The sequence below is a fragment of the Prionailurus bengalensis genome, chromosome D2 (genome assembly GCF_016509475.1).
Source record: "Prionailurus bengalensis isolate Pbe53 chromosome D2, Fcat_Pben_1.1_paternal_pri, whole genome shotgun sequence".
Taxonomy (NCBI): domain Eukaryota; kingdom Metazoa; phylum Chordata; class Mammalia; order Carnivora; family Felidae; genus Prionailurus; species Prionailurus bengalensis.
The window spans coordinates 73,543,358-73,570,273 of NC_057351.1; the positions used below are offsets into that span (position 1 = coordinate 73,543,358).

The 26,916-nt window shown below is 39.0% G+C and overlaps 1 protein-coding gene across 1 annotated transcript in view; it reads right to left on the reverse strand.

Moving 5' to 3' along the window:
- PDZD8 (PDZ domain containing 8) overlaps positions 1–26,916 on the reverse strand; it is a 70,912-nt gene that overhangs the window by 22,660 nt on the left and 21,336 nt on the right. The window contains exons 2-3 of the mRNA XM_043597667.1: positions 23,236–23,361; positions 9,401–9,503 (exon numbers count right to left, since the gene is read on the reverse strand). Coding sequence (XP_043453602.1) covers positions 9,401–9,503; positions 23,236–23,361 — 229 coding nt within the window. The remainder of the gene's footprint in view (positions 1–9,400; positions 9,504–23,235; positions 23,362–26,916) is intronic.

The following is a 26,916-nucleotide window of genomic DNA, read 5'->3' on the forward strand; positions in this document are numbered from 1 at the left end:
TTTCTTTGTCAGATCATCCTGGACTTACCCATTTGCTGCCAGATTTAGTAAAGCAATTATTTACTGTATACTATATGCCAGGTACTAAACTAGACATCTCACTACAGAGAATTTCCTTTACCCCTCCTACAACCGTGTGAAGCACTCTCAGTCCCTTTTATAGAGGAAAAAAGTACTTGTGGATGAGATGGGCTTCGGGACTTTGACTAAGATCATGCTGCCAATAAGTGACCCAACCAAGACTCAAATTCAGAGCCAAGACTGCCTTAAAGCAAGATTCCGATGAGACCACTTTCGTTCGAAAAGCTTCCGTAACTCCTGCTGTCTTACACAGTAAGAACCAAACTTCTTAGTCTGGTATTTAAAGCACTTCTGTAATACGGTCCAACCCTTTTACTGTCTTGTATAATCTACCTACACTACCATATTCTTTGGTCAACCTGGGCAACACGCATTCTTTGTCTGGGTTTACCCCATGTCCTCCACCTTGAAATGCCCTCCCTACCATCTTGAAATACTACATGTACCTGGGAGGCTTGGCTCAAATGTCACCTCCAATTCTTTCTTGGTTGTCCTAGAAGAACGCTATCTCCCCTCCAGTGGAACCTCCTAGTATTTTGCTCTGAAACGCCCTCAGAGCATTCAAATGCTAATAGTAATACTCATGCTCACCAAACTGTTGTCTCATTTCCTCACTGCTTATCTTCCTTGAAGGAAAAGACCAAACTCTCACTGCTTACACCTCATATTCAGCTTCTTTTTCATATTCACACAGTGCCTTGCATTCATTTGGAGAGTTGATATTTCTATATTGCAACCCAAGTTCCTACTCTTTTCACACCATTTCACAATCATATTAAACACACTAAGAAAATATGAGACAGGGAACCGCATCCCTCATTTTTAACCGAGATGAACTTTAAGAGTGGAAATGCCACATAGGATTTACTACTAAAGCTTCAAAGGCCGGTAGTTTACTTAAGAAGCCAAATTATAGAACATTACATATGGTTAAAATTCCACGGAGTCCCTACTGTATTCATAAATGCTATCAAACTGAACTAAACCAGAGTTTTCATAAAAACTGGCATTTTCAAAAAAGCTTCATTTGCTTTAATCTTTTTCTTCCTTTTGATAAGATTAAGATTGTAAATGGCAAATGGTTAAATAGGAACACCAAATTGCTATCTGCAAGGCATCTGGCCTTAAGCAAACACACCAAAATGCCAACTCTGAAGCTTCTAGCCTAATGTGTTTACAAATTTGTCTGTCTCAGATATTCTTACTTGAAATCACTTCTTTACAGAACTCATTTTTTACTTTTTCTATATATATTCAACAAATTGTGGATAGATCTGGATAGCTATCATTCAGCAAGACTTCTGAAGCTCTCCAAAACCAAAAGGGAAGTAAGGCAAGTAAAATTTTAGATCACACAGTCATTTTATCTATGCTACACTGAACTGTATACATAGAGTAAGAGGTCCTTTTAATGTTTTAAATAATACCGTTATACCATTATGTACCATATTTGTAAACTAAAACCCTCACTGTAAAAACCAGGCTTTTCCCAGAAGGAATGTTGAGCAGTAAACTCAACACAACGACTTTGTGACTAAGTCATGCTGAAACCTAGAATCTAGAGAAAGGGTTGGGGGTAAATGGAGGCTCTCATGGCTGGTCAGTCATCTTCAGTATTCGCAGAAACATTTACTGAATACTCCACTAAATGGCAATGCTGTAAGCAAAAACAATCATGTTGTCTGCTGTAAAGAAAGATCCTGGCAGAGATAACACCAATCAAATGATCATACAATATAAGTATCAGTTCCCAACTATGAGAAATATTCCCAAGGACTTTCAGGCTCATTAGGCTACGTTTCTTTCCTGAGGAATGACGACTGACTGATAGATCAGTCAGGGTCTGATAAGGAAACAGAAAACACCTAAGTATTCGAAACAGAGGGACTTCACAACAGGGCAATGGCTACTCAGTGACAGAACCAAAAGCCAAACAGGAGACAGTCAAGGGACTGCGATACTAGCAAAAGTCACAAGTCACTACCAACCTTTGGCTGGAAGGACAGAGGGAGGAAGTGGTATTAGTAGACGCCAGCAGCTAGGACCCCCCACATAAGCAGGAAACATAACGGTGCTGTCCTAGGAGGAGCACGGAGCCCTGGAGGAGAGACAGCAGCTTGCCAAACATGTCTGTTGTCCAAGGCAGACGGGAAGAGGAAGAATACCGTGGCTTCCCCAGTCTACTCCCATCTCCCATCAGAGCTTCCCATTGGTCAAACCCAGCTGAGAGTCAATGGACACTAAGGCCTTCGAAATACTGCCAGCAGCGGTCAGCCCTGTCACGACGCGGTGTAGGGAAAGGCCCCAATAAGCTAAGGGCTGCCACAGAGATCTGAAGAATGGGGACAGGCACAGGTGTACACGTGGAAAAGGTGTTGGCGGAAGCGTGCACATGTTCAAAGGCTGTGCGGTAGACGGAGAATGGCAAGTGTGAAGGAGTGAAAGGTGGGCAGCACGGCTAGAGCTGGATGGAGAGGAGAAGGGAAGACTGGAGATAGAGGCCAGACCAGAGAGTATTTTGGGGGGCACATCAAGGAGGCAACTGAAGGATCAGACTTGTATTTCAGAATGGTCACTCACCCTACCCTCGCCCTCCTAGGACACTGAACAACTGGAACGTACCAGGGATTCTACTACGTGCGTACACACAGCATAAAAAGAATACAGCATCTTTGTGTCCCTGTGAAGTCTACCGGCAAGTGTGGTGTGCAGAACGGTCAAAGACCTTTTAAGTATCTTTCTTTTAGCACTTATATCACCTGATCATCATCAGGGACACAGATTTATCTTCACTGCCCCACAGACCTAGTTCCTTACTCAGTATATCTGTCAATCATCCTACTGCTTACTGTTTGTATTTACATGCTTCTATTAATTGTTTACCCACCTTTGTATTTTCAGCTGAAGAACACTTTTTCCCATTCATTTATCTATGGCTCTGCCATATTAATTTTGCTTCTTTCGCCCCACATTATCTAGCTCTCATAGATTTCTTATATTATAGAAACCAGAAATGTGCAAATAATTAATTCTATGAGAATTTCATGGTTTTTAAATAAGTGTCCTGATTTCGTGACACCCAGTCTTATGAAAGGCTGAATTTGTTTTGGAGGCACAAAGACATACGTATTTCTTTAAGGATCCTAGATCTCATATATTTTAGGCATAGTTTGGAATTCTTTCTTATGTAAATGTCCTAAGAGCTTTTTCTTCACTTTGTTCCTCTTAGCTTGGAGCATCTTAGAAAAGTCTAGTGCCATACGCAAATCTCAGTATTACATCGTACGTCCTTCTTCTTGGTCTGTGCTGTCCAATGTGGTAGACACTAGCTATCCGTGGCTACTGGACACTTGAAGTGTGGTTAGGCTGAATTGTGATGTGCTGTAATTATAAAATATGTACCAGATTTCAAATACTTTTAAATTAAAACAAAAAAAACCCTCATTTTTTTTTATGTTGATCATATGTTGAAATAATATTTTGGGGACATGGGATAAAATAAAACATTACTAAAATTAAGTTCACGTTTATTTATTTATTTAGAGAGAAAGCATGCATGCAAATGGGGGAGGGGCAGAGAGAGATAGGGGAGGGAGGGAGGGAGGGAGGGAGAGAGAATCCCAAGTAGGCTCTGCACTGTCAGCATAGGGCCCAATGCAGGGCTTGAACTCACAAACCATGAAATCATGACCTGAGTTGAAGTTGGACCCTTAACCAACAGAGCCACCCACGTGCCCCTATATTTACTTTTTAAAATGTGGCTATAAGAAAATTTAAAATCACCTAAATGGTGTACATTTCTATTGGATAGCGCGGTTTCAGATCATTGGTGAAAACTGACCATAAGTTCTGGACTCAACCATTCAGGGTATTACACCTGGTCATCCCTACTCATAAGGCAGCTCTGTGACAAAATATTCTCCTACTAATAAAATTATATGGGAACCTTCTGTATGGCTCTTCATCAAAAAAATTCTGAAGGGGCCCCTGGGTGGCTCAGTTGGTTGGTTACACATCCGACTCTTGGTTTTGGCTTACAGGTCAGGATCTCACAGTTCCTGTGTTCAAGCCCTGCATCGGGCTCTGCACTGGCAGCATGGAGCCTGCTTGGGATTCTCTCTCTCCTCCTCTTCTTCCTCCTCCTCCTCCTTCTTCTCTCTCTCTCTCTCCACCCCTCCCTCACTTGTGCTGTCTCTCTCAAAATAAATAAATAAATAAATAAACAAATAAATAATTTCTGAAAGTTGAAATGCATTTACTGTTTCCATTTCTTCTATATGCTTGTTTAGCATTGTAATATTAGACTCTAATCTAATCCCTGTCTCTAGGGAATGAGTTCCTTATATATTATCACACTTTCTTCTGACTGATTACCTGCCTTCCACCATGTGTTTCCTGTATTCAGTTGCCCTAACCTTTACTCTGCAAGTATAAGGAGACTCACTGGGCTCTAAAAGAGATTGCCTCTGAGTCAGGTTCAGTTCTTAGGCAGCAACTAAGCATGGCTGATCTTATTAGGAAAGTCCTTTCATTCAAATGCCATCTCCCTACAGTTTCAGAGCTCTCCTTCTCTGTTCTAAACGGATTCCACTACCGCCACTCCCAAACTGTCCTCTAGTTATTAGACTACCACCCGGTTCAGTTCTTGTTAGGGGCAGTGGGATTTAACGCAACAAGTATAGATCCTACAGGCAAAAAGCTTTGGCTCTTTGTGTATGAGAAATGTATTTCATAGACTCATGTTACATATTTGGTTCCTATGCCTCCTTTCTTAGACTGACAGTTTTTTGAAAGCAGGAATCATTTCCTCAAATGTCTCTTTAATTATAAGGGTGGGTTTAAAAAGAAAATTGAGGGGACCTGATATGACCGATCTTTCAAAATCAGATCCTTTAAAAAAATGAGGTTTTGATTGGGAAGTAGCAGTGGAGCAGAGGAAAGGTACCACCCAAGTCAAACAGAGAGAGAAAGCCTAGAATCTAGGAGGCGAAATCCTCTTTCATAACCTGGGGTGTGGCTGACCCGGTCTAAGGCCCTCCTCACAGCAGCCACCTAATACAAGCTGCCCGTTGACACCACATTGCTCCGAAGGGAACATACTCACTGTGATTAAGAGTTCCAAATGATCATTTACGGATTCTCCCCAACTGTCAGCTGAATGCTCTTTAGGGACTTCTTCCTTCTTATTTTTCAGGCAGATCTAAAATATCATGACATCTCCTAATGCCTTCAACCGCAGTTCCCTGTTACCTGCATATTGAGCCACGTAAGACATGAAGTGCTTCTATTTATGCTGAACACGTGACCATTCCAATATCTCTCTTCTGTCCATCCTATTGTACCTTCAGGGACCCAGGAGATTCTTTTCTAATTCCCTGCCCCTATCAAAACAGGAAGAAACCCATATTCTTTTTAATTATGTACTTCTATCCCAATATAAGAAAAACTCCCTTAAAAAAAAAGTCCTCAGACAGATGTGAATATTTTTTTATGGTAAGACTATGGACTGGGCACATAAAATACATTCATAACCCTTTACTCTGGACTTCTACTTCTAAAAGTCTAAAAAACAATGATTGGCCATACTTCCCTGCTGCTGGGGACAACACGTGACTCAGTTCTAGCAATGAGATTTAAGTGGAAGTCCTTGGGAGGAGCTTCCAGGAAAGCATTTAAAAAGGGCAAAACGTGGCTGATACGTACCTTCGGCAGGCTTTAGGCCTCACCCTTTTCCTTGAAGGGTGGATCCCTAGGGGTGCACTAGACATCTTACAGCCATGAGGACAAAAATCCCACGCTAAGCCTGATGGGGGAGGAAGCCAGGTAAGAGCTGGGCTCTGTTCTTACAGCCTGGCACACGAGGCAAGTCTTGTTCTTGCTTAAGCCACTATTCATTTGCTTTCGCTAATACTTGCAGCTAACACATTAAAACTGTTCATCTGTACCTCCCAACACTTGTGCAAACACTACAAATCTAAAGAATTCGTGTAGCATTATTATTAATGATCTGCCACTATCAGCAACATGATAAGGTACATATAATGCTTTAAAGACTCACAGACACGTTTAAAATATGGAAAGAATTAGTTTTTCTTTCTTTCTACATTTTCACTCAAACTACTGGATCACTTCACTGAACCCATTTCAACATTTAAAAAACGAATTTAGGGGTACGTGGGTGGCTCAGTTGGTTAAGCGTCTGACTTCGGCTCAGGTCATGACCTCACGGTTCGTTGAGTTCAAGCTCCGCGTCAGGCTCTGTGCTGACGGCTCGGAGCCTGGAGCCTGCTTGGGATTTTGTGTCTCCCTCTCTCTCCGTCCTTCCCTTGCTCTCGTTGTCTCTGTCTCTCAAAAATAATGAAAAAATGTTAAAAAAAATTTTTTTAACTAATTTAAACCTGAAAACTGTACTTATACAAAAATAGCTTCCAAACTCATCAAATACTTTCACATACTTATTTTTTACTGATATTCTTTTCTCTATCCCAATTTGCAATATATTGCCAATTATCTAATCCTATTTCTGCAATGTTTTATGAAGAACACAATAAATTCTCCTCCCCAGAGTTATTAAATTCAGACATATGTAATGTAATGCCTGGAGACACTTAACTGCTGCTGACACTTTCAACACCAGATGTAATTAGTAACCTGGAATTCTTTCTCCAAAACTACCTATGACATATATAGAGACCTAAAATTATAACTCAAGATTAAAGTCTCATTAACCTTTGCTGTAAAATATTAAAGATGTCTAATCTCATATCTTTGCAAATATAATAAAGGAAACTGAAAATGCCAACAGCAATGGCAAATTATGACCATTTCATACCTGTGCAAAACAATAATGCTTTTCCATGTAGTCATGTAATTCAGAACTGGTTATTTTATTCCTCTGAGGAGTTGCTTCACATTGTTTGAGATGTAACTTAGAAGAAAGCTAGGGTATGAACAACCATCAAAGAAATGGGAGACTTTCTTCAAAACCACTATTTTGACCATGTAATTCCCAGGCTCAGAATCTTCAATAGCTCCCTACCACTTTCATAAATTCACACTCTGTGGCCCATCCTCCTCTTCCAGATTTACTCCTCCCTATTTTCCCACCCTGACCAAAATCACTCTAGTTATTCCAAAAGGATTTCATACTACTCAATTTTTATGTAAGGACATTCTCAACAGTTATTACAGAAAGAAATGAGAAACAATTTAAGGTCAAAAGAACGTCCAAAGAATATCACATTACCACTGAAAGCCACATTCTTCAAGAGCATGAAAATATGCTTATAGATCTATTTAAAAAATTGAGAACTGTGACTATTTTTTAAAATGCTACAAAGAATAACATTATTCTAGGAAAACCAAAACCCATTACTACTGTTATAAAAGTTAGGTAGCATAGTTCAAAAGTATTTCTTCACCATAATGAAGACGTAGTAGAGAAATAGTTTTCCCAAATACTGGCTACAAAAAATAATCACAGGATTGTCTATATTGCCACCAAAAGTTAAATTTAATAGAAACAACTAAATATATAAGCACACCTTTAAAGAACAGAACTATAATTTATTCCTGCAAAAAACTATTGATGTGCTAAATGGATCTTGGCTTTCAAAACACTAAAAGTAATTCCAGAGAGGTTTGGGGTTTCAAGCAGCACTCTTGGAATTTTATTATTACCAAGCCCATAATATTTCAATATATGCTTAGTAAATTAAATAAACTGCTTAAAAAAAAAAAACGTAAATAAAGGCTGTGGTTCCCTTAGGGAAGGGACGCGCCCGCCCCAACAACCCTGGCCCGATTACAGCCATAACATTCTGGAATTCTGTTTCCATTGTGTAACTTCAGGGGCTTAATAAAGAAATTCTGTAGACAACATTTTGATAAATGCTCTAAATCTTTAATAGACTAGATTTATGCAAATTGCAAGCAGCACATAATAATTGCTATTAAAACTGCTATTCAGAATATCAGAAAATACCAACTCATTTTAGAAACAAATTAACCAATAACTAGTGACAATTTTTATTCATTTAAGAACCCAAAGAATCTAACACGTCCAATTAAAACGTGTTGAGAGTAAAGCACTATTTTTGTTTATCTTTAATTCTAACATTTAAAATATTTTAAAAGCCTTTTCAGTCTTGCAATTTAGGTAACTTTTTTTTTAATAAAAAAACAAACCAGAACTCTAAGTCCTTCATGCACCAGAAGTATATCAACTCCACTCTCTTCTATCTCCTCAGCTACCACCTGGTTAAAGTAAACATCACTTCCCTAAACACCTCCGAACGGATCTCTCTTTAGGTGCACTCTTATCCTCCTCCAATCCTTGGTCTACACAAGCAGAACATTTTGTACAAAATGTACACAAGATCACGTCACTTGTCATCTGAAAACTCTCCCACCAAAATAAGGAAATTCAAACTCCTTACAAGATGATGCATGACTCTTTACCTCACGTACCACGCTCCAGAGACACTGGCTTCTGTCCTCACACACACCAAGCGTGTTCCACCTGCCTTCACACACGGGCTGTTCCCTTTGCTGGAAATGCCTTCCACTCCCTCAACCCCCAAACTCCACGTGGCTTGCTCCTCTTCATGATTCGGGCCCCATCTCCAGTGTCGGGTTGTCAGATTTAGCATATAAAAACTGGGGGAATACTTTTAACAACAACAAAAATTATTCACTGTTTACCCGAAATTCTATCTGAATGGATGAACATCCTGTGTCAGTGTCATCTTTTTAGAGGTTTTCCCTAAAGAATCTCCTTTGTCACAACCCCATTTTCTTCATAGTATCTGTCCATCTCTGGAAATTACCTTGTTCATGTCTTCGGTCTACCCATTTATTGTCATTTCTACCTCCTTCCTAAACACGTAGTTCACCTCTCCCCTCTTCTAACCATCCTGCCAAACCTCTACTCCATATTAGCACCACAAAACAGGGTCTTTTCTTAATTTGAACTGTTTCCTCAGCACACAGTGCCTAGTAGAGCATCTATTGAATGAAAGAATGCTCTAAATTTACTGCTAAGAGGCTTAGAATTATTCTAATTCCATCCCTGTGAAACAATTTGAAGGTTCTAGAAGTAAAATCAGCCTAGGTTTCTTATGCAAACAAGTGATCTGAGTGCTACAGTTTGATGTGATTCATTTTATCACCGGTGTGTACTGCAACAAGACAAGTACGAGCTGTTCATACTTATTTGCACATAACCAAACATAACTCTAGGGACAGAGAAACATCATTAAAAGCATACTTAGAAAACACAAACTTTATGAAGATGTAAAACTATGCAAATCCACTTTACCGTCTTAATAGAACTCCTCTGTTTTTCTTCCCAAACACCACTGCTCAACTCCAGCGTACAGTGAATATTTGCCTCTCTGTCATAGGATCCAAAAATGAGTAACCTGCAGGATACAAATAAAACAAGAAGACTATTACACCAGTTCTAGGAGACAAAATTTTCTTTCTGATTATACCAAGAAGTAGCAAGTTACTCCATTACTACTTATAATTTTGGTAACAGAAAAAAAAAATTAAGTCAAACACTTAGCACACCCTCTAGTGGAAAAGGGAAGTAAAGCTAAAACTAGGTGAAATTCAGGACAAGCTTTTCTCAGCAGCTAGATCAAATAGAAAAATCGCAGATATTCACAAGGTGAACAAACTGACCAGACATTTATACATAGTAGCAGAAGCTACAGACCTTCAAATCTGACCGTTGAATTTAAAAAACAAGTTAGGGAGTGACTCATACAGTACGATACCACCTCTGTAAAAATGACACACACATAAAATAGTACAACATAGTTGCTTATGAACATACCCACACACTTCTCCGTCTACTAACAGGACTTTAGGCAAATTATTTACGTTCTCAAAACCCGTCGCTTTCTCTGAAAAATTCAGGGCAAAAATAATACCACTTAAAGCTGTCATGAGAACAAAAGAAGACAACGCATGCCAAAGCATTCAGTACAGCACCTAGCAAACAGTAAGTGTTCAATGATGTGTTTGCTATTTCTATTAACTTGAAAATAATTGTCAAGGAATAAGGGAATCGCCTAATTTTACTGTTTAATATTCAGATCTAAAAAGGAAATCTCAGGTCCAATCTTGAGATGACATAAAGCAGTTTTACCACTAAAGGAAAAAAATATTACCCAGATGTCTAGCTTCCATATTACCTATCTTCTAAAGCAGAACATAAGTCTGCCAATGTGTTTCAGGAGTAAGCTTCAGAATAGCTTTAGAATCAATCAACATTTGACTGCTACTCTGTTACTTTATGTCTACACAAAGATCATGGGGGTAGAAGTGAGATAATCATTTTTAAAAGTAGATAAAACACATTAGATGGGCACTCAGTTGGTTGAGTGTCTGACTCTTGATTTCGCCTCAGGTCATGATCTCACAGTTGTGAGATCGAGCCCTGCATCAGGCTCTGAGCTGGCAGTGCGGAGCCTGCTTGGGATTCATTCTCTCTCCCTCCCTCTCTATCTTTCTATTTCTCTCCCCCACTCCCCACCTCCACCCCTGCCCTGCTTATGCGTGCATGTGCATGCACGTGCTCTCTCTTAAAATAAACTTTAAAAAGGGGCACCTGGGTGGCTCAGTGAGTTAAGCATCCGACCTCAGTTCATGTCATGATCTCACAGCTCGTGAGTTCGAGCCCCGGGTTGGGCTCTGTGCTGACAACTCAGAGCCTGGAGCCTGATTCGGATTCTGTGTGTGTGTGTGTGTGTGTGTGTGTGTGTGTGTGAAAAATAAGATTAAAAAATTTTTTTTCAATTAACTTACAAAAAACCCACATTAGAGTAACAGGAGAAAATTGTGTCCTAAGGCTGGAGACTTTGAGCAAATCATGTCCATACCTCACAAACCGGCTTCATAAACTAAAAAGTCCGAATACACTCATGGGAAAAGAAATCTCTACACTTAAATAGTTTTTAATCTTAAAAGGATATTTAATGGTGCTTAACAACCTACTGCCAAAAACATCACGAAGATTCATAATTATAAAATACTGAGTTTATAAAAAGCAGCTCTGCTGCCACCATCTGTTCAAAAGAGTCAACTACCTATGGGCGTTTCTGGTCACGCAGAGAAGGCTTATGCACCAGCTAATGCTCCCAAATTCCCAAAAGATACTAATCTTCAGGATTCGGGAATGATAAAGCAATTCTCAGAATCCATCCCTGAAAGCATAGAACTTTTTTCCTATTTTTATGTTTTTCATAACACCTTTTTAACATTTAAAAAAAATAACACAAAACGTATTAATTCAAAATGAGTTACGGACTTAAATGTAAGAGAAGAAAACATAAAAACAAATCTTTGTGACCTTGATTTGGACAATGGTTTCTTAAGATGGGACAGCAAAAGCACAAGTACAAAAAAAAAAAAAAAAAAAAAAAGATAAATGGGACTTCAATGAAATTAAAATTTTTGTACTTCAAAGGACATGACCAAGTAAGTGAGAAGACAGTTCACAGAATGGGAGAAAATATCTGCAAACTGTGTATCTCATATGGGTCTAGTATAACCCAATTTAAAATTGGACATTTCTCCAAACAAGATATGCAAAGAGCCAATAAGCACATGAAAATAGGCTCGACCGCATTAGCCACTAGGGAAATGCAAATCATAGCCACGGAGAAATGCCACTTCGCACTCATAGATGGCTAATAAAAAAAGGAGACAACAAATACTGGTGAGGATGTAGAGAAATGAATCTTTATACTTTGCTGGAGGGAATGTAAAATGGTGCAGCCACTTTGAAAAACAGTTCGTCAACTCCTTAAAAAGTTAACATATGACCCAATAATTCCATTCCTGGGAAATGAAATCAGACATTCACACAAAAACTTAACATGTATGGGGGCGCCTGGGTGGCGCAGTCGGTTAAGCGTCCGACTTCAGCCAGGTCACGATCTCGCACTCCGTGAGTTCGAGCCCCGCGTCGGGCTCTGGGCTGATGGCTCAGAGCCTGGAGCCTGTTTCCGATTCTGTGTCTCCCTCTCTCTCTGCCCCTCCCCCATTCATGCTCTGTCTCTCTCTGTCCCAAAAATAAATAAACGTTGAAAAAAAAAATTAAAAAAAAAACAACAACAAAAAAACTTAACATGTATGTTCACAGCAGCATCATTCATAATAATCAAACCATGAAAACAACCCTTCAGGCCCATCAACTAAGGAGAGGTAAATAAAACGTGGCATATACACACAATGAAATATTATTTGGCAATAAGAGGAAATTAAGTAATGATACATGCTCCGATATGCATGAACCTTGAAAAGATGCTACGTGAACGAAGCCAGTCACAAAAGACCATATACTGCATGATTCCACATTTACATGGAATGTTTGGAGTAGGCAAATGAAGAGACAAAGTAAATTAGTGGTTACTTGGGGCCGGGGGAGGAGGACTAGTGGGGAACGGGGACTGGCTCCTACTGTGTATGGGGTTTCTGTAGGAGGGACAAAAATATTCTAAAATCGGATCATGGATCATGATGACGGTTGCACAACCCTGTGAATGTACTAGAACACAACAAATCGTACACCCTGCATGGATGGATCGTATGGTATGTGAATTATGTCTTAATAAAACTGATTAAAGAAAAAAAGAATAACGCGTGATCATAACGATAGTAAATCAGTAGGGTTACACTAAAAGTTTTACACATTTGTTTCAAAAAGATGTAATAAATACTTGGTTTATCATTACTATGAGTCAATATGTTGTGACAAGATTACGTATTTCAATAAAATGTAAGCATGATTTTTACCTGATATTCAAGAACAGAAAATATTAAAAGGGTACCTTGAAACAAAATATATTCCAAATGAAAATCATTCCAAATACTGAAATACCACAAATATTTAACATTTAATAGTTTTTCTTAACAATGACATTTGAAGGTACACAAAGCATTAACTGCCCTGACAATGTTTTTTTTTAAGGTATTCATTCATTCATTCATTCATTCATTCATTCATTCATTCACTTATTTTGAGGGAGAGAGAAGGAAAGAGAAAGCAGGAGGCAGGCTCCAGCCATGCTGTCAGTGCAGAGCCTGCTGTGAGGCTCGAACTCACAAACTGCCAGATCACACCCTGAGCTGAGATCAAGAACTGGATGCTTAACTGACTGAGCCACTCAGGCACCCCAAATTGCCCTGATAACCTTGATCTTTGATTTGTGACAAATATTCCAGGCACAGAAAACTTTCATTTTGCATTGCTGTCAACTGGTCCAACTGTTAAAAGTACTTCCAAAAACACTTTCAGGTTGGATATTAGGGTACATTTTGCTTCAGATAACTTTCTCTTTTTAATAATGGAAATAGTTTGATTGCCCAGAATCTGGTTTTGCCATTGAAACGATACAGCTTTTATTAATCCTGATTTTAGATCAATTTCTGATTGTGTCAGAGCATCCTACATTCACGTCTTATTCCATTAAAGCACTTTACAAAGAACTGTAGCCTATGGTCAATATTCAAATATTGGAAAAAGCCGGCAAACATAAGTACTCTAACAAAGTAACTTTAGTTTCTCCCAGAAAAGTTAACAGAACACATGTCATACTGTCAATTTAAGGATTTATTTTGTTTAGAAAACTTGTTATTTCTTGAAACAAAAAAGATATTATTTCTTACAGTTTGTATAAAGTATAGTATGTACACAAATTTATTAACATTTGTTTGCAAGAACACTCCCAGTTACAAGACAAGGCAAAAGCTACACCCAAGACTGCCTGCTTAGACCATGATGTTTCCTCTCTAAAGCTCCGTATCTGGTCCCCAGGACACAGTTCCTACGTCAGTGTTGCCTGTGCCTGCTTGTGATGTGTAATCTGGATTCCTTCAATCTGTAATGACTCTATGTTGAATGTTAAGCTTAACGTTTTCCCCCATTTTCCTGATTTCTTGACTGGTATCTCTTGAGATTTGGAAAAACTTGTAAATTTCTGGAGCAATGCCAGGAAGGATTTCCTAGAAATCCTGGAAATTTTCCTGGAAATTACTGGAAACACAAGTACCAGCCAAGTTAGGTGAATGTAGAAAGCATTTGCTTTCGTTTAAGCAGAACATTTAAAAAACACTAAAACAATTTTCATTCTACACCCCTATGCATATACAATTCAATCTTGAGTTAAACAAAGGCTTTCCATTCAAATTATATAATCACCAGAAATAAGTAGTAACAATCACTGGCTAATACATATTTTCAGTCAAATGAACACTCAATAGATGCTGAATAAGGAATAAACGGCACAAAAACTTTTTACTATACTACTTGGAAAGGGGGAAGGAAGAGTCCATATTGCTGAACAAAATGGCAAAGGAAACTGCCTTTAGACCCCTCTGTCCCCTGAAAGAACTATTATTAGCTCTATGAAAGCTCTTTCCAAGTTCAAAATGTTTATTTTTTTTTTAAAGGCAAAGGTATACTGCAACCTCATGTTAAATATAAACACAAACACCACCTATCGAAAAAAAAGAATTTACAGCACTCAAGACCAAAAGAAAATTCCTAATCGCCTTCTGTAAGAACCTCATTTTTACAGCAAAAGTGAAAAACAAACAAAAATTTTTTTTATTTTTTTTTTTTACCGTTGATTCAGTTTTGAGAGAGAGAGGGGGGGGGGGAGGGGCAGAGAGCAAGGGAGACACAGGATCTGCAGCAGGCTCCAGGCTCTGAGCTGTCAGCACAGAGCCTGATGTGGGGCTCGAACTCATAAACCATGAGATCATGACCTGAGCTGAAGTCAGACGCTTAACTGACTGAGCCACCCAGGCACCCCCCCCCCCATTTTTTTTTAAATGATTAAGCTTAATTTGAAAAGAGTCTTGCACTGATAGGGAGTCAAATATCAACTCACAGGTTGTGAAAAGAATCAAACTTAGCTGACCTCCTCCTATATGTGCTTACCTGCCTTTACTACCTCCTCACTTCCCCACAAAACCATCCTACTTAGAACTCAACTCTCCTGTCTGTGACAAAGACTTCCAAATCTAATGTCTAGTCCTTGTTCTTCTCCTGTTTTGCTTCTACAACTCCAAGTTTACAGGACACTTTTCTACAGGGAAATCTAACCATGCCCTACTGCTAAAGATATATAAAGTCACATTCATCACGCTCTGAAACAAACACATCGATTACTCCCACTTGTCCTGAAAGGCAGAAGCTATGTCTTGTTGTTTATAACCTCCGATGTCCAAAAAATAATCAATACTCGATGACCAAATCAAAGTCAATGATACCATAATCCTTAACAGTCCTTTGCCTCCCCCGCCTGAATCCACATATTCAGCCACTCAAGAAACCCTGTCCTAGTTACTCTATTTGTGCTTTTCTTTCTGTCCCTACAGATACAGATCTTTCAAGTGTGTACCTCATCACCTTTAACCTAGAACACTACTTAGTCTCTGGGGCTTCAACCTCCCTCTTTCTCTCTGCAATCTGCCTTATAAACAGCAATCTTCTTAACACAGCACTTCTTAATGTCACTTACAGACACCTTCCGTAACTGCCCTCTGATTAAAGGATAACTACCTTGGACTTACTCTGCTAGCGAATCTGGCTCTGATTTTTCACGTAAACATCTGTATTTCACTCAGGTCCTGAAAATACAAATTCGCACTTTTGTCGTATTGGCTCTTTTTCTAACTGCCTACATTATCATATTAGCTGCTACTCAAATCCACCACCGGTCTGTCTGCCCATCTTGGAAGACACACCTCTTATCCACGAAGTTTTCCATAGCACTTTCAGCTCCAAAATACTTTCTCCTTGCACTAAATTTCTATAGTACTTATTCGCTAAGCCTCCTTTCAAGTAAGACAGCCGTGTGCAGTTGGCTTGTTTATGTATTTGTCTGCTAGCCCCACCTACATTTCAAGTTTCAAGAGTTCGGGCACTGGACTTCCCACTTTTCTGTATTCACCGCAGTGTGGACACAAAGTGAAGGCAGCAGCGACAGAAGAACTGGGAGCAGTGGTGGCAGCCAACGATTACTGCCGGGCAGGGCTAAAAGCTTCTACATTTATTATTTCACTCCGTTTTCACAATTACTCTATGAAACAGGCACTATTATTACCCTAATTTACAGATTAAAAAACTGAGGCACAGAGAAGTTGGGTAATTTACCCGAGATCACACAGTGAGTGAAAGTCTGGGCCACATAAATGTGAGATTAATGAATTCAAGAAATTTTGACAGAAAAAAGGGGGAAAATGTTTTTCTATAAATAAAAAAAACACTAGAAGCAGTGATTGACAGTTATGGCATAATGGTACAAAGAGAGGGAAAATTCAAAGACATGATCTTCTTTTGAATTCTGTTTTCTGACCACAGTTCATTTTACAGTTCACTTCAGTTTTGTTGACGGTATCATATATAAGTAAAGAGCATAGCCAACATCACATTTAAAACATTCTGGAGTTTGGCCTTTGAAACCAGAGTTTCGGTTTTAGGTCAGCTAGTTCCTATTTAATTTTCTTAAATTCCTTTATAATTCAGACATCAGAGGAAATAAAATAGCTATGTTTGCTGTATGAAACAGCAGCAAATATATACAGTTACAAAAGAAACAGTACTATTTTCTGACACAATAACCTTAGGGAAGAGGAGGTGGGGGAAGAAAAGAAACACAGGACAGATAAATTCCAAATCTGGAATCTTCTGGAAAGTCTGCTTCTAGTTAAAAGCAACCTAATTATAGGGAGGATTATTTAACTCTACCCTAGAGAAATGTACAGAAACTAAGATTTTTTTTCTTTTCTCCCTAGAGGAACGTTAGCAGCTAATAAATACAGGGATAGTCTCAAGATCTCTATAGGAATCGGATTCATTTGGTGGGGTTATGTCAAATTCACAGTCCTTTATAGTTACAGACGTATACAGCTTTAAAGACCTCTAGGAATCATATTCAGCAACAGTTCCAAGAAATTCTTTCCATTTTTCAACAGCCACTTACACAAATTTAAATTCTCATATTTGAGCTAATTTCTTCTGATCTCTCCTCCCATGAAGGAAAAGATTTCAGCCTTCATCTAAATGATACTTCATTATTAGTACACAATTCTGTCCCACCATCTTCTTGAAAAGGTAACATTTAAAAAATAATGACTTGCCCTCAAATCCAAACTTTGTATACTTCTAACATAACATGAAGAATTTCAGAACCAGTTTTCCTTGGTAAGATTTTTTTTTTTTTTAAGTTATGAAGAAAATAGAAAGAATGAGGGATTTTGGAGTCAGACAAACTTAGATTCCAATTCTAGCCAGGATGTGATGGACAAGTAACCTATAGATCTTAATCATCTAGAAAGTAGATAGAATAACAGTACTCCTGTAAAGATATCCGAGAGTTGGAAATAATGAATGCAAAGTGCCTACTATATATATTACAGATAATAAATGCTACTAATAATATAAGTATTTGCAGAGTCATGTTCCAAAAAGTATCTTCAAATTTAGCTACACATTTTCCCTTTTTAAAAGAGATAAAATGTCAAACAAGTAAATGCAGATAATATAACAACATCCATTTATCAACTACTCAGGAAATAAAGTTAACACTTAGCTTTGTTTGTTTCAGAAAGATTTTTTTTAAAGAGAGAATCTTTATTTTGAGAGAGAGAAAGAGAGAGCATGAGTGGGGCAGAGGCAGAGGCAGAGAGAGAGAGAGAGAGAGAGAGAGAGAGAGAGAGAATCCAAAGCAGGCTCCAGACTCTGAGCTGTCAGCACAGAGCCTGACACGAGGCTCGAATCCACAAACCATGAGATCATGACCTGAACCAAAGTAGGAAGCTTAACTGACTAAGCCACCCAGCCGCCCTAGGAAGATTTTAAAAAACCAAAAAACAAAAAACAGTTTTAACACTTGGCGTACCTGGGTGGCTCAGGTCATGATCTCACTGCTCATGAGTTCGAGCCCCACATCAGGCTCTGTGCTGGCAGCTGGCAGTTCAGACCCTGGAGCCTACTTCAGATTTTGTCTCTGTCTCTCTGCTCCTTCCCCACTCACATGCTCTTTCTCTCTCAAATATTTAAAAATTAAAACAAACAAAAACCAGTTAACACTAGAGTAAAAAATAACCAAGTGAACAGAATCAAACAATACTAACCTAAATGAAAAGACTGACAATCAATGCAAGCTAGAAATACTTTGTGGTTGTAACTTCTCAAACAGACTGAATTTCAAATTCCATGTTAACAGCCTTCTCTAAGGAAGAACTAAACATTTTACTATACAACATGGACATCAAAATGTCACCTTGAAGCTGCCTCCCCTAATACAAGCATATCTCCTTTCATAATAATGCTTCACTTTATTGTGCTTTCTATAGATACTGTGTTTTTTGACAATTGAAGGTCTACGTCAAGTCTAAATTCTAAAAATATGTGATTCATAAAACAGGAAAAATAGAAAGAAGGGGCAGAGGAGAAAAAAAAAGCCAAAAAACAAAAAACCAAAAGAAACAAACCAAACCAACAGATGAGAGAAAAACTAAAGGACAAAATGACAGACCGAAATACAACTTATTACATTAAGCATAAATGAACTAAATACTCCAAAGAAAAGGCAGAGATGGTCAGACTACACATAAAAGAACTGTCTGTAATATATATTTAAATATAAAGACACAAAAAAACTTAAAGTAAAAGATTATAGAAAAAAACAGAAACCATGCAAACAATAAACATAAGAAAACTGTAGCAGGTTTATCAATATTAAACAAAGTAAGTATCAAGACAAGAAATACTGTGAGACAAAAAGGGGCCCTTCACAATGGTAAAAGGGTCAATATATCAAGAAGACATATGCATCCAGTAATGAAACTAGAAAAAAGAGAGAAATTCATAGTCATGGTTGAAAATTTAAATACACTTTTCACTCAGTAATTGATAGAACTAGACCAAAAAAATCAGGAAAGATACAGAAGATCTGAATGACTATACACACAGGCAGTCCTTACTTTGAGTTACTGCATGTGAGAACAGTGTCCCCACTTTCCACTGTTCTGATATGCAAGGTTTTGGTTAACACAGTTCCATGCTGAGTAAGGACTATCTGTATATGTTTTTGTATAGTTTTGAATTTTGGAAGCATGTGAATGCTATACGTATTAAAATGAGAATCAATAAGGATGCAAAGGCAGCGGTGTGAGGGAGGGAGACTGAAACCGAAAGCAAACAACAACAACAAAATAAGCCCAACCATATTTCAAATGAATAACATAACACATTGAAGGGGGAAAACTAACCTAATTTATGAATACAGTACTTGACCAGATGCCCTTAATCTTGGGTAAAGTAGGGGAGAACTGCAAATAAATCCTGAATTCTTTTTCGTAAGTATGTTTTCTCTTTTTGTACGGACAAAGCAATTCTGAAACTATCTCAGATGTATTAAAGAATTAAGCAAATGAGTAAATTGTTGATGTTATTGGGAGCCAGGGCTCAAGGGACAAAAATACGAAAGGGGTAAGAACTAATACAAGGAAAGCCCTGTGAGAATGAACTGGAATTGGAAGTACTAGAACTGGGTGAATTCATGACTTCTAAATTACGTATGTGTTGTATGTATTATATACGTGTAAGTGTCTACACACATATGTATTTCCTAACTGTCTGCTAAAGGGGCTTCTGGTTATATATGAGTAGCAATGAATACATCCAACACCCAGATCTTGATTTTTTAGTTATCATTTTCTACTAAAGGAAACTAGGGCTCTTTGGAAAAACAGCTGATTCCAGGACTGTGACAGAGAAGAAACAAAATGAACCTAGAAGAGCTGTTATACCACAAAGTGATAAAGGCCTTAAAAAAGAAAAGAAGAGGAAGAAGAAAAAAGACAGGATTATGCTATAGGCAGCATACAGCAGTCAGTCTGAGGGGCTCCTAGAGGCCACAGAGGACAATTTAAGCACCAAAATAATGAAGGACAGTAAAGAAAGAAACAGGAATCCATGAATCCATGCTGGTAATAGTTAATTGGGAAATAAGGGAAGACTCTTGGTATAGAGCAGAATGTCAACTGCTGTGGTTTTCTTTGTGTTAACACTTGAAAAAATTTTAAATGATGTATTTTTGGAACCCAGTAAACCAAAACAACACTTTAGAAGCTGCTGACAAAACACAGACTCAGTGTGACTCAGTGAAGAACTGACCTTAATTAGAATCTCCTTCGATCTATAATTAGGGACAGGTTATCCTAAATATACTACTTTGGAGTACAGAGCTCTCACACAACAAAACTTCATAGTTTTGCCTTCACCAACTATAATCTTAGTTTGTTTAAAACGTGACTAACTGGTTGATAAAACCAGCCAAAGAAAAGAAAACGTATCCATTACATCATTGTCTTAACACAAAGATGTATATGACAAATCCCTCTAGACTTGAGTGCCAGAATTTCTTTTCCCCCAAAAACCACTCACAGTGTACCACGAAATAAGAGCTAAGTAGTCCATCAAGTTTCCTTTGCTGCCGGAAACCTGAGCTTTTCTTCTCTATACAGTTGTTTTAGATATAATTTATCTTCTATTTAAATGCACATGGGCCCATATTTTGTTTGCAAAATATCTCAAATCCTTTAAGATGGAATTTATAAAATAAATTATAAACCTAAAAAACATCGTAATATGACTGCAACACTAATTGGAAATAATTTAGTCTTCCAATAGTGCTACGGATACAGCAATTTAGTTCATCTGTGCTTTGAAAGTCAGCGTTAGTGCCAAAAAAATTCAGAATGACTGTTTTTTTTAAACTCTGACAAAAAGTGTTAGAACCAATTTTTACAAAGTTGTGTTTCTGCCCCCAACGTTTTACCCGGGAAATTCAAAACTATATTTCAGATAATTTGAAAAGAACTTCCCTTTACAGTGTGAGACCTAAAACTTTTAAAGTAATAAAATTCAGGGGTGCCAGCGTGGCTCAGTCAGTTAAGTATCAGGCTCCTGACTTCAGCTCAGGTCTTAATCTCCTGGTTTGTGAGTTCGAATCCCGTGTCAGGGATTCTCTCTCTCTCCTGACCAACCCCCGCACGCAGGCGCGTTGCCCTCTCTCTCTCTCAACAATAAAAACATTAAAAAAGAGAATTTACAGGACTCTCTCTGCCCCTCCTTGGCTTGCACTGTCTCTCTCAAAACAAATAAACTTTAAAAATAAATATATACATAAAAATTCCTAGCACAGTATCTCTTTATTACACCTCATCTACACCATATTAAACAAATGTATGTTGAATAAATGAATAATAAATCTTCTTCAAGGCTATCTTTGCAGGTCTGGGGATGGGTAGATGAGTAGGCAGATACAGAAGAAGCACGAAATTTTGTCCAAAACTGCTCTTCAAATGTTTGAAAGTTGCTGTGATTATTTGGGAAAAAGTAATCCAATGTTATGATTCTGAATCTATAAGGAATGTAAATGTACAAGAAAATTCACTGAAAGAAAAAAAGGAACATCAGGCCAAAACTTCCTTAGACACAGACCACTTGAAAAATGTCCTTCCAGACGTTAGAAGAAGCCCAAATCTTAATTAGGTATTTAATATTCACGCTTACCATACCGTATTAGTTTAGCCACTTAAAACTCAGACTTGTGCAGAGCTGTGTTTTTATGTACGTGTCATTTTACCACACGATGCAGTCCCTTTCATAAAATCTACAGCATATTTAGTCCTTCTATGATGAAAAAAAATCCTCTGCAACCAGACTTTCTGACATAATGACGTACAATACGGAATCATTCCAAGGTAAAAAAAAAACAAAGTTTAGCATACTACTAGTATATTAAAAATTAACCTATCAGCAAGGACACAAATACACTGGGTACAAAACAGAACTGTGTACTCAGGCACTTGTTTTTATTATGGGCTGGAAATAAAAATAGAAGTGATAAGTACCCAATAAGTAGTACAAACAAGTGTCACAGAAATGCAGCAAGGAAGACTGGTTTCCGGGAGCAGAACATGGGGTAAGGCCATCGGCCTGGACTAGGGTGGGCTGTGAACACAAGAAGCTTGGTTCTTTAAAATATCTATGGCAGGGAATAGTGAACTATGATCCACGGGCCAAATCCAGCCCCCTGCTTGTTTTTGTGTTGCCTATAAACTACCAACGGTTTTTACATTTTTAAATGATTGGAAAAAAAAAAATCAAAAGAGGAGTAGGTCATGATACACAAAAATTATGAAATTCCTATGTAGACTTTTATGGAGACACAGCCATACCACGTCCATCTGTTTACCTGTTATCTAAGATTTCTTTCATATTACAAGGCCGAGCTGAGTAGATGCCACACAGACCACGTGAATCATAAAGCCTAAACTATTCACTATGTGGCCCTTGAGAGAAAACATTTGCCAAACTCCTTCCTGAGAAAGGCCTATGTGGCTGAGGCGCTAGGAGTGAGGGGCTGGGAGGAAAAAGAAGCTAGAGAGGCAAGAGGGGCACGTGGGCCATAGCGAGGATTTGCGTCTATATTCTAAGAGTAACAGGGAAGCCCTTAAACAATTTGAAGTAGAAAAGTGACAGGAAGATTTGCATTTTAAAAAGCTCATTCTGGTGGTTACACGGGTAACCAGCATGAGGAAAAAAGTAAGGATGTTAGCGTAGTAAGTAGTTTAAGCAGGATATGACCATAGCTAAGACTTATGGGTCTGGGAAAGTAAAAAAGGAGGCTGGGCAAGATTATTTCCGAGATGCCTTTCAGCTCTAAAATTTTAAGAATCACAGGGGTTTCTAAGTCTGGTTTTGCAACTTTTCAGGGTATTTCCAATGATCACAAACAAATCTCAAAAATGTTATACTATGTAACATTTACTATATATGTTATACATATAACAACTCTCCAATAGGAAGTTAGAAATATGCCAACAGAGCATCAAGCATCTAAAGTTTACTGAAGAATAAATGATCCTCTCCATTAGAATACTTTCTAAAATATGGTTTAAATTTTTTGCAAGCCGGAAAGGACTAGTTTTATGAAATTCATGGTCAAAGAATTACAGTTCATACATAAATGAACACAATGGGGGAACAAACACAAATGTGCTTGCATAAATTTTCACGCACTTTCCCATAACGTAGCAATGAGGGAACAAAGAACATACCTGCTACATTCTAACAATGTAACTTTGAGACGGCCTTCGGTAAGTGCCCACTGTTGTATATGGATATGTTCTTCCTCATCTTCTTCAAATCCTTGCAAGGTTTGGAATGGAAAAAACGGCTTAAACCTGAGAAAAGCAAAGATAAGTCTAAATTTTTGAACAAGAAACACCACAGCTTAACGCATAATAACAAAACCTATCTGTAGGAAAACAACACAAAACGAAAACCTAAACTGCACGTGCCCCATAAATCCAAAGCTTATCACACTCAACTGGCAGCAGATGGTACCTTCTCTGTGGCACCCAGACCCCCCCCCCGGGTTTTTGGCATGCTCTCGGTGACAAGGCAGGACACTTAGAAAAAAGAACGAGAAAACCTGAAGATCCCCATTAGGCCCTAAAACTTGGGTGGGCCAGGAGAACGATTCTTTCTGGACTAGATGGAAGAGTGTCCCTATAGTACAAGATCAAAATTCAGAATGCATTTTTCATGGAAACAATACAATTGATAGTAATTAGCACATGATAATGATTCCTCATCACAACGACATCAACAACAATCAGTGACGGCAAGGATAGCATCAGAATCGTTTACTATTTGCCAGACAGTGTGCTAAAGCTTTCCAAGCTCACAATACTGAGAGGGCTGATAGACTAGCTTCCCTCCCCAGATGAGAACAGCGAGCCTCACAGGTTAAAGGATTTGTTCAATGTCACATGGTGGGTGGCAGTACCAGGATTCAAGCCAGCATGATTCCATCAAAGCCCAAATTACATAACACTTCGGTTACCTATGAATAATTCAGGCTTGTCCTATGTGCTTATTGTTTAACACTTTGGTTTTCACGGAGAAGCCTGTGCTGTGTTATGAACTGTAGCCTTTAAAATCTTTAATTTGAAACACAATTCATACTCCTCCATTAAAGCAAAGGACAAAGAAAATGAGAGAAAATTGGGCTCGGGAGTGTATAGTTTTCAATTCCCCTTATACACTGTTACTGGACCCAGCATTTGTCTGCTTCAAACTTCAGTGCTTCTCATTAACCTCACACAAAAAAGACAGTCAAAAGTCCTTGGTTTCTCACATTCAGGGTCCACCACAATTTATTTTCCCAGTGGCATTTTTCGCTATTAGAAACCTTCCTTTCTAGGAAGTGCAGTCGCCTCAAGTACCCAGAAGATACCATGCATATTCCAGCTCTCAGGTCTTTCGAACCAACTGGATGTCTTCCCTACTTCTGCAAGCCTAGACAAATCCTAAACACTTTCCATAATCGGCTTTAGGTCCTAGATCACAGCAGAGCACACGCACTGCTTTCACTCTTTATTTTGCAGTCACTTAAACTGCTGTGCATTTATGCTTTGAAATCTCAAATGTGACACGCTCACGACTGTTTGTACCCTTCATGCACACCGTCAGGACTCAAGTACGTGTTGAGCTTATTTATAAAAATCCAATGCTAAAAATGAAATAAACGTTTAGAAAATAATAGCCTACTATAGTTCATACGGGAAGATACTGACATAGGGGGAGAAACACTGTTTTATGGTTTCCCCGTGAAAAGGATTAAAGGAAAATCTTTTTAGGGACAGACAGATACACAAACAATGTCCTGAGTTTTTCTCCTGCTTCTGAACTAGATGGGAAACAGAAAGTCCTCTTCAGCTCCTTAATTTGCATTTGAAGTCATTTGGTTCAAACTCGCACCAAATTTTTGAAAGGAAAAAAAAAAATTAGGAACTAAATTCATCATGCTAATACAATGTTGTAGCTGAGTGCTTTTAACACACAAACCTCATGGCTCCTGTAGAACATGTGACTGTCACTCTGTGAAACATTACGAAGATCACTATACTATATACACAACCAACTTTGAATATAATAATGCAGCTAAATCAAAGCTGCTCTACGAATCAACTTTTCTTGTCATGTATAAACTTACAATTCAGCAAGAATATTTTCCCACAGGTGTGTGACTTCAATGTTCTATGGAATAAAATCTAATTTGGTTTATTAATGCTTCTAGCAGCATTTGCTAAAAGTGTTTATGCACAAAAGGACATTAAAATCAGAAAAAAATGTATTCCATTTAAAAATAATACACTAAACACTGGGATAAAGCTATCTGTTCACCAAGCTAATAAACAGAATCCACACATTTGCATCCTCTAAGGACACTGTTTTCAAAAATTTGAAGTCTAAGCCTTTAAGTATCTCAAACCAATAAAGAAATCCAAACAGCAAAGCAGGCTACTTCTACCCCTTAGTTTTGTCTTCCCATCCAACCGCACTATCCTTCCTCAGGATTCGTTAGCCTTTCTTCTGTTAGCCTATCAAACATGTCACTGTTTTCTCACTCAAGTTCCCTGAACAAGCTACCTGTACTTCCTCCTGTAGAAGCCTTAAAAAACCAACCCAGAAAGATCAACTTCGAAGATGACAGCACGGGTGGGGGTGGGGGTGGGGGTGCCTGGGTGACTCAGTCGGTTAAGCATAGGCCTCTAGATTTCGAGTCAGGTGGTGATCTCACTCTGCGTCAGTCATGAGATCAAGCCCACCCCCCACCCCTGCCCCCACCAGAGCCCGCTTAAGATTCTCTCTCCCTCTCCTTCTGCCCCTTCCCTGCTTGTGTGCACACACACGCTCTCTCTCAAACATTACATTAATTAAATTAAAAAAATAAAATGACAGCAAAAGAGATCCACTGACCCACTCTGCAATAAAACTGATGCAAGTCATTAACATAGACACAGAAACAAAACACTTCAAGCCTCGGAAATGGCCCTAATGGTAAACAGCAAAGGGAAGAACTTCTATTCGTCAATTTTCTTGACTAGAAAATTTGGTTAAGAAAAGTGAGAGTGTGTGGTGTCTAAACCAAGACGGGCCCCCCGCCCCCCCCCCCAGCAGGCTGAGCAAGGAAGAGATTCGTCTCCAGACCTCCAGACCGCTTGCAGCTGGGCACATGGCGGTCTCACCTCCACTCCTGAGGCCTTTCTCCCGGGGGGAGAGACAGAGACAGAGACAGAGAGAGACAGAGGAGGGCGGCAGTGTTTCTCATCCAGCCCCCCGCTGCCCAGCATTGAGGCTAAGCGCCAGGCCAGTCGAGAGATGGGAGCTCCCTTCCTTGAAAGGCCCCGATCTGTGGGCCGGAGACTTCACCCTGGGCACGGAGCGCACCGGAGCCCTCATCGTCCTCGCTCTGCCCCAGGACACAACGGTTCTGGGCCCAGAGGGGACAGGCTGCCGCCACCCCTGAGCCCCCTCGCACCCAGCTTCTGGAGTGGGAGTGGCACTCACTCAGGGAGAAGCCGGCCGTTGTCCCCAGCCCCAGCGCCAGTGCCCTGGCTCAAAAGATTTTGCTAAGGGGTAGGAAAGGGAAAGGCGGGCTTTAAAAAAGCTCCTAACCTCTTCCCGAGGCGCTAACTTCATACACCAAAGAATATGGAGAAGCTCAAACCCTACGTGTGCTCTGAAGAACGAGGGAGGTGGTGACGAAAGGCAGCCGGGAGATTCACGGATTTAACGAAGATGCAGCCTAAATAAAGGCTGCCCTGGTCACAGGAAATAAGACGGGGGGAGGATCTCTCCTGAGGTCAGAACAAGTACCAAACGCTGACCTCAAAAATTATTCCTTGAAAGAAGCCACAATGCGACTGGATTCGTTGGTGGAACAATAT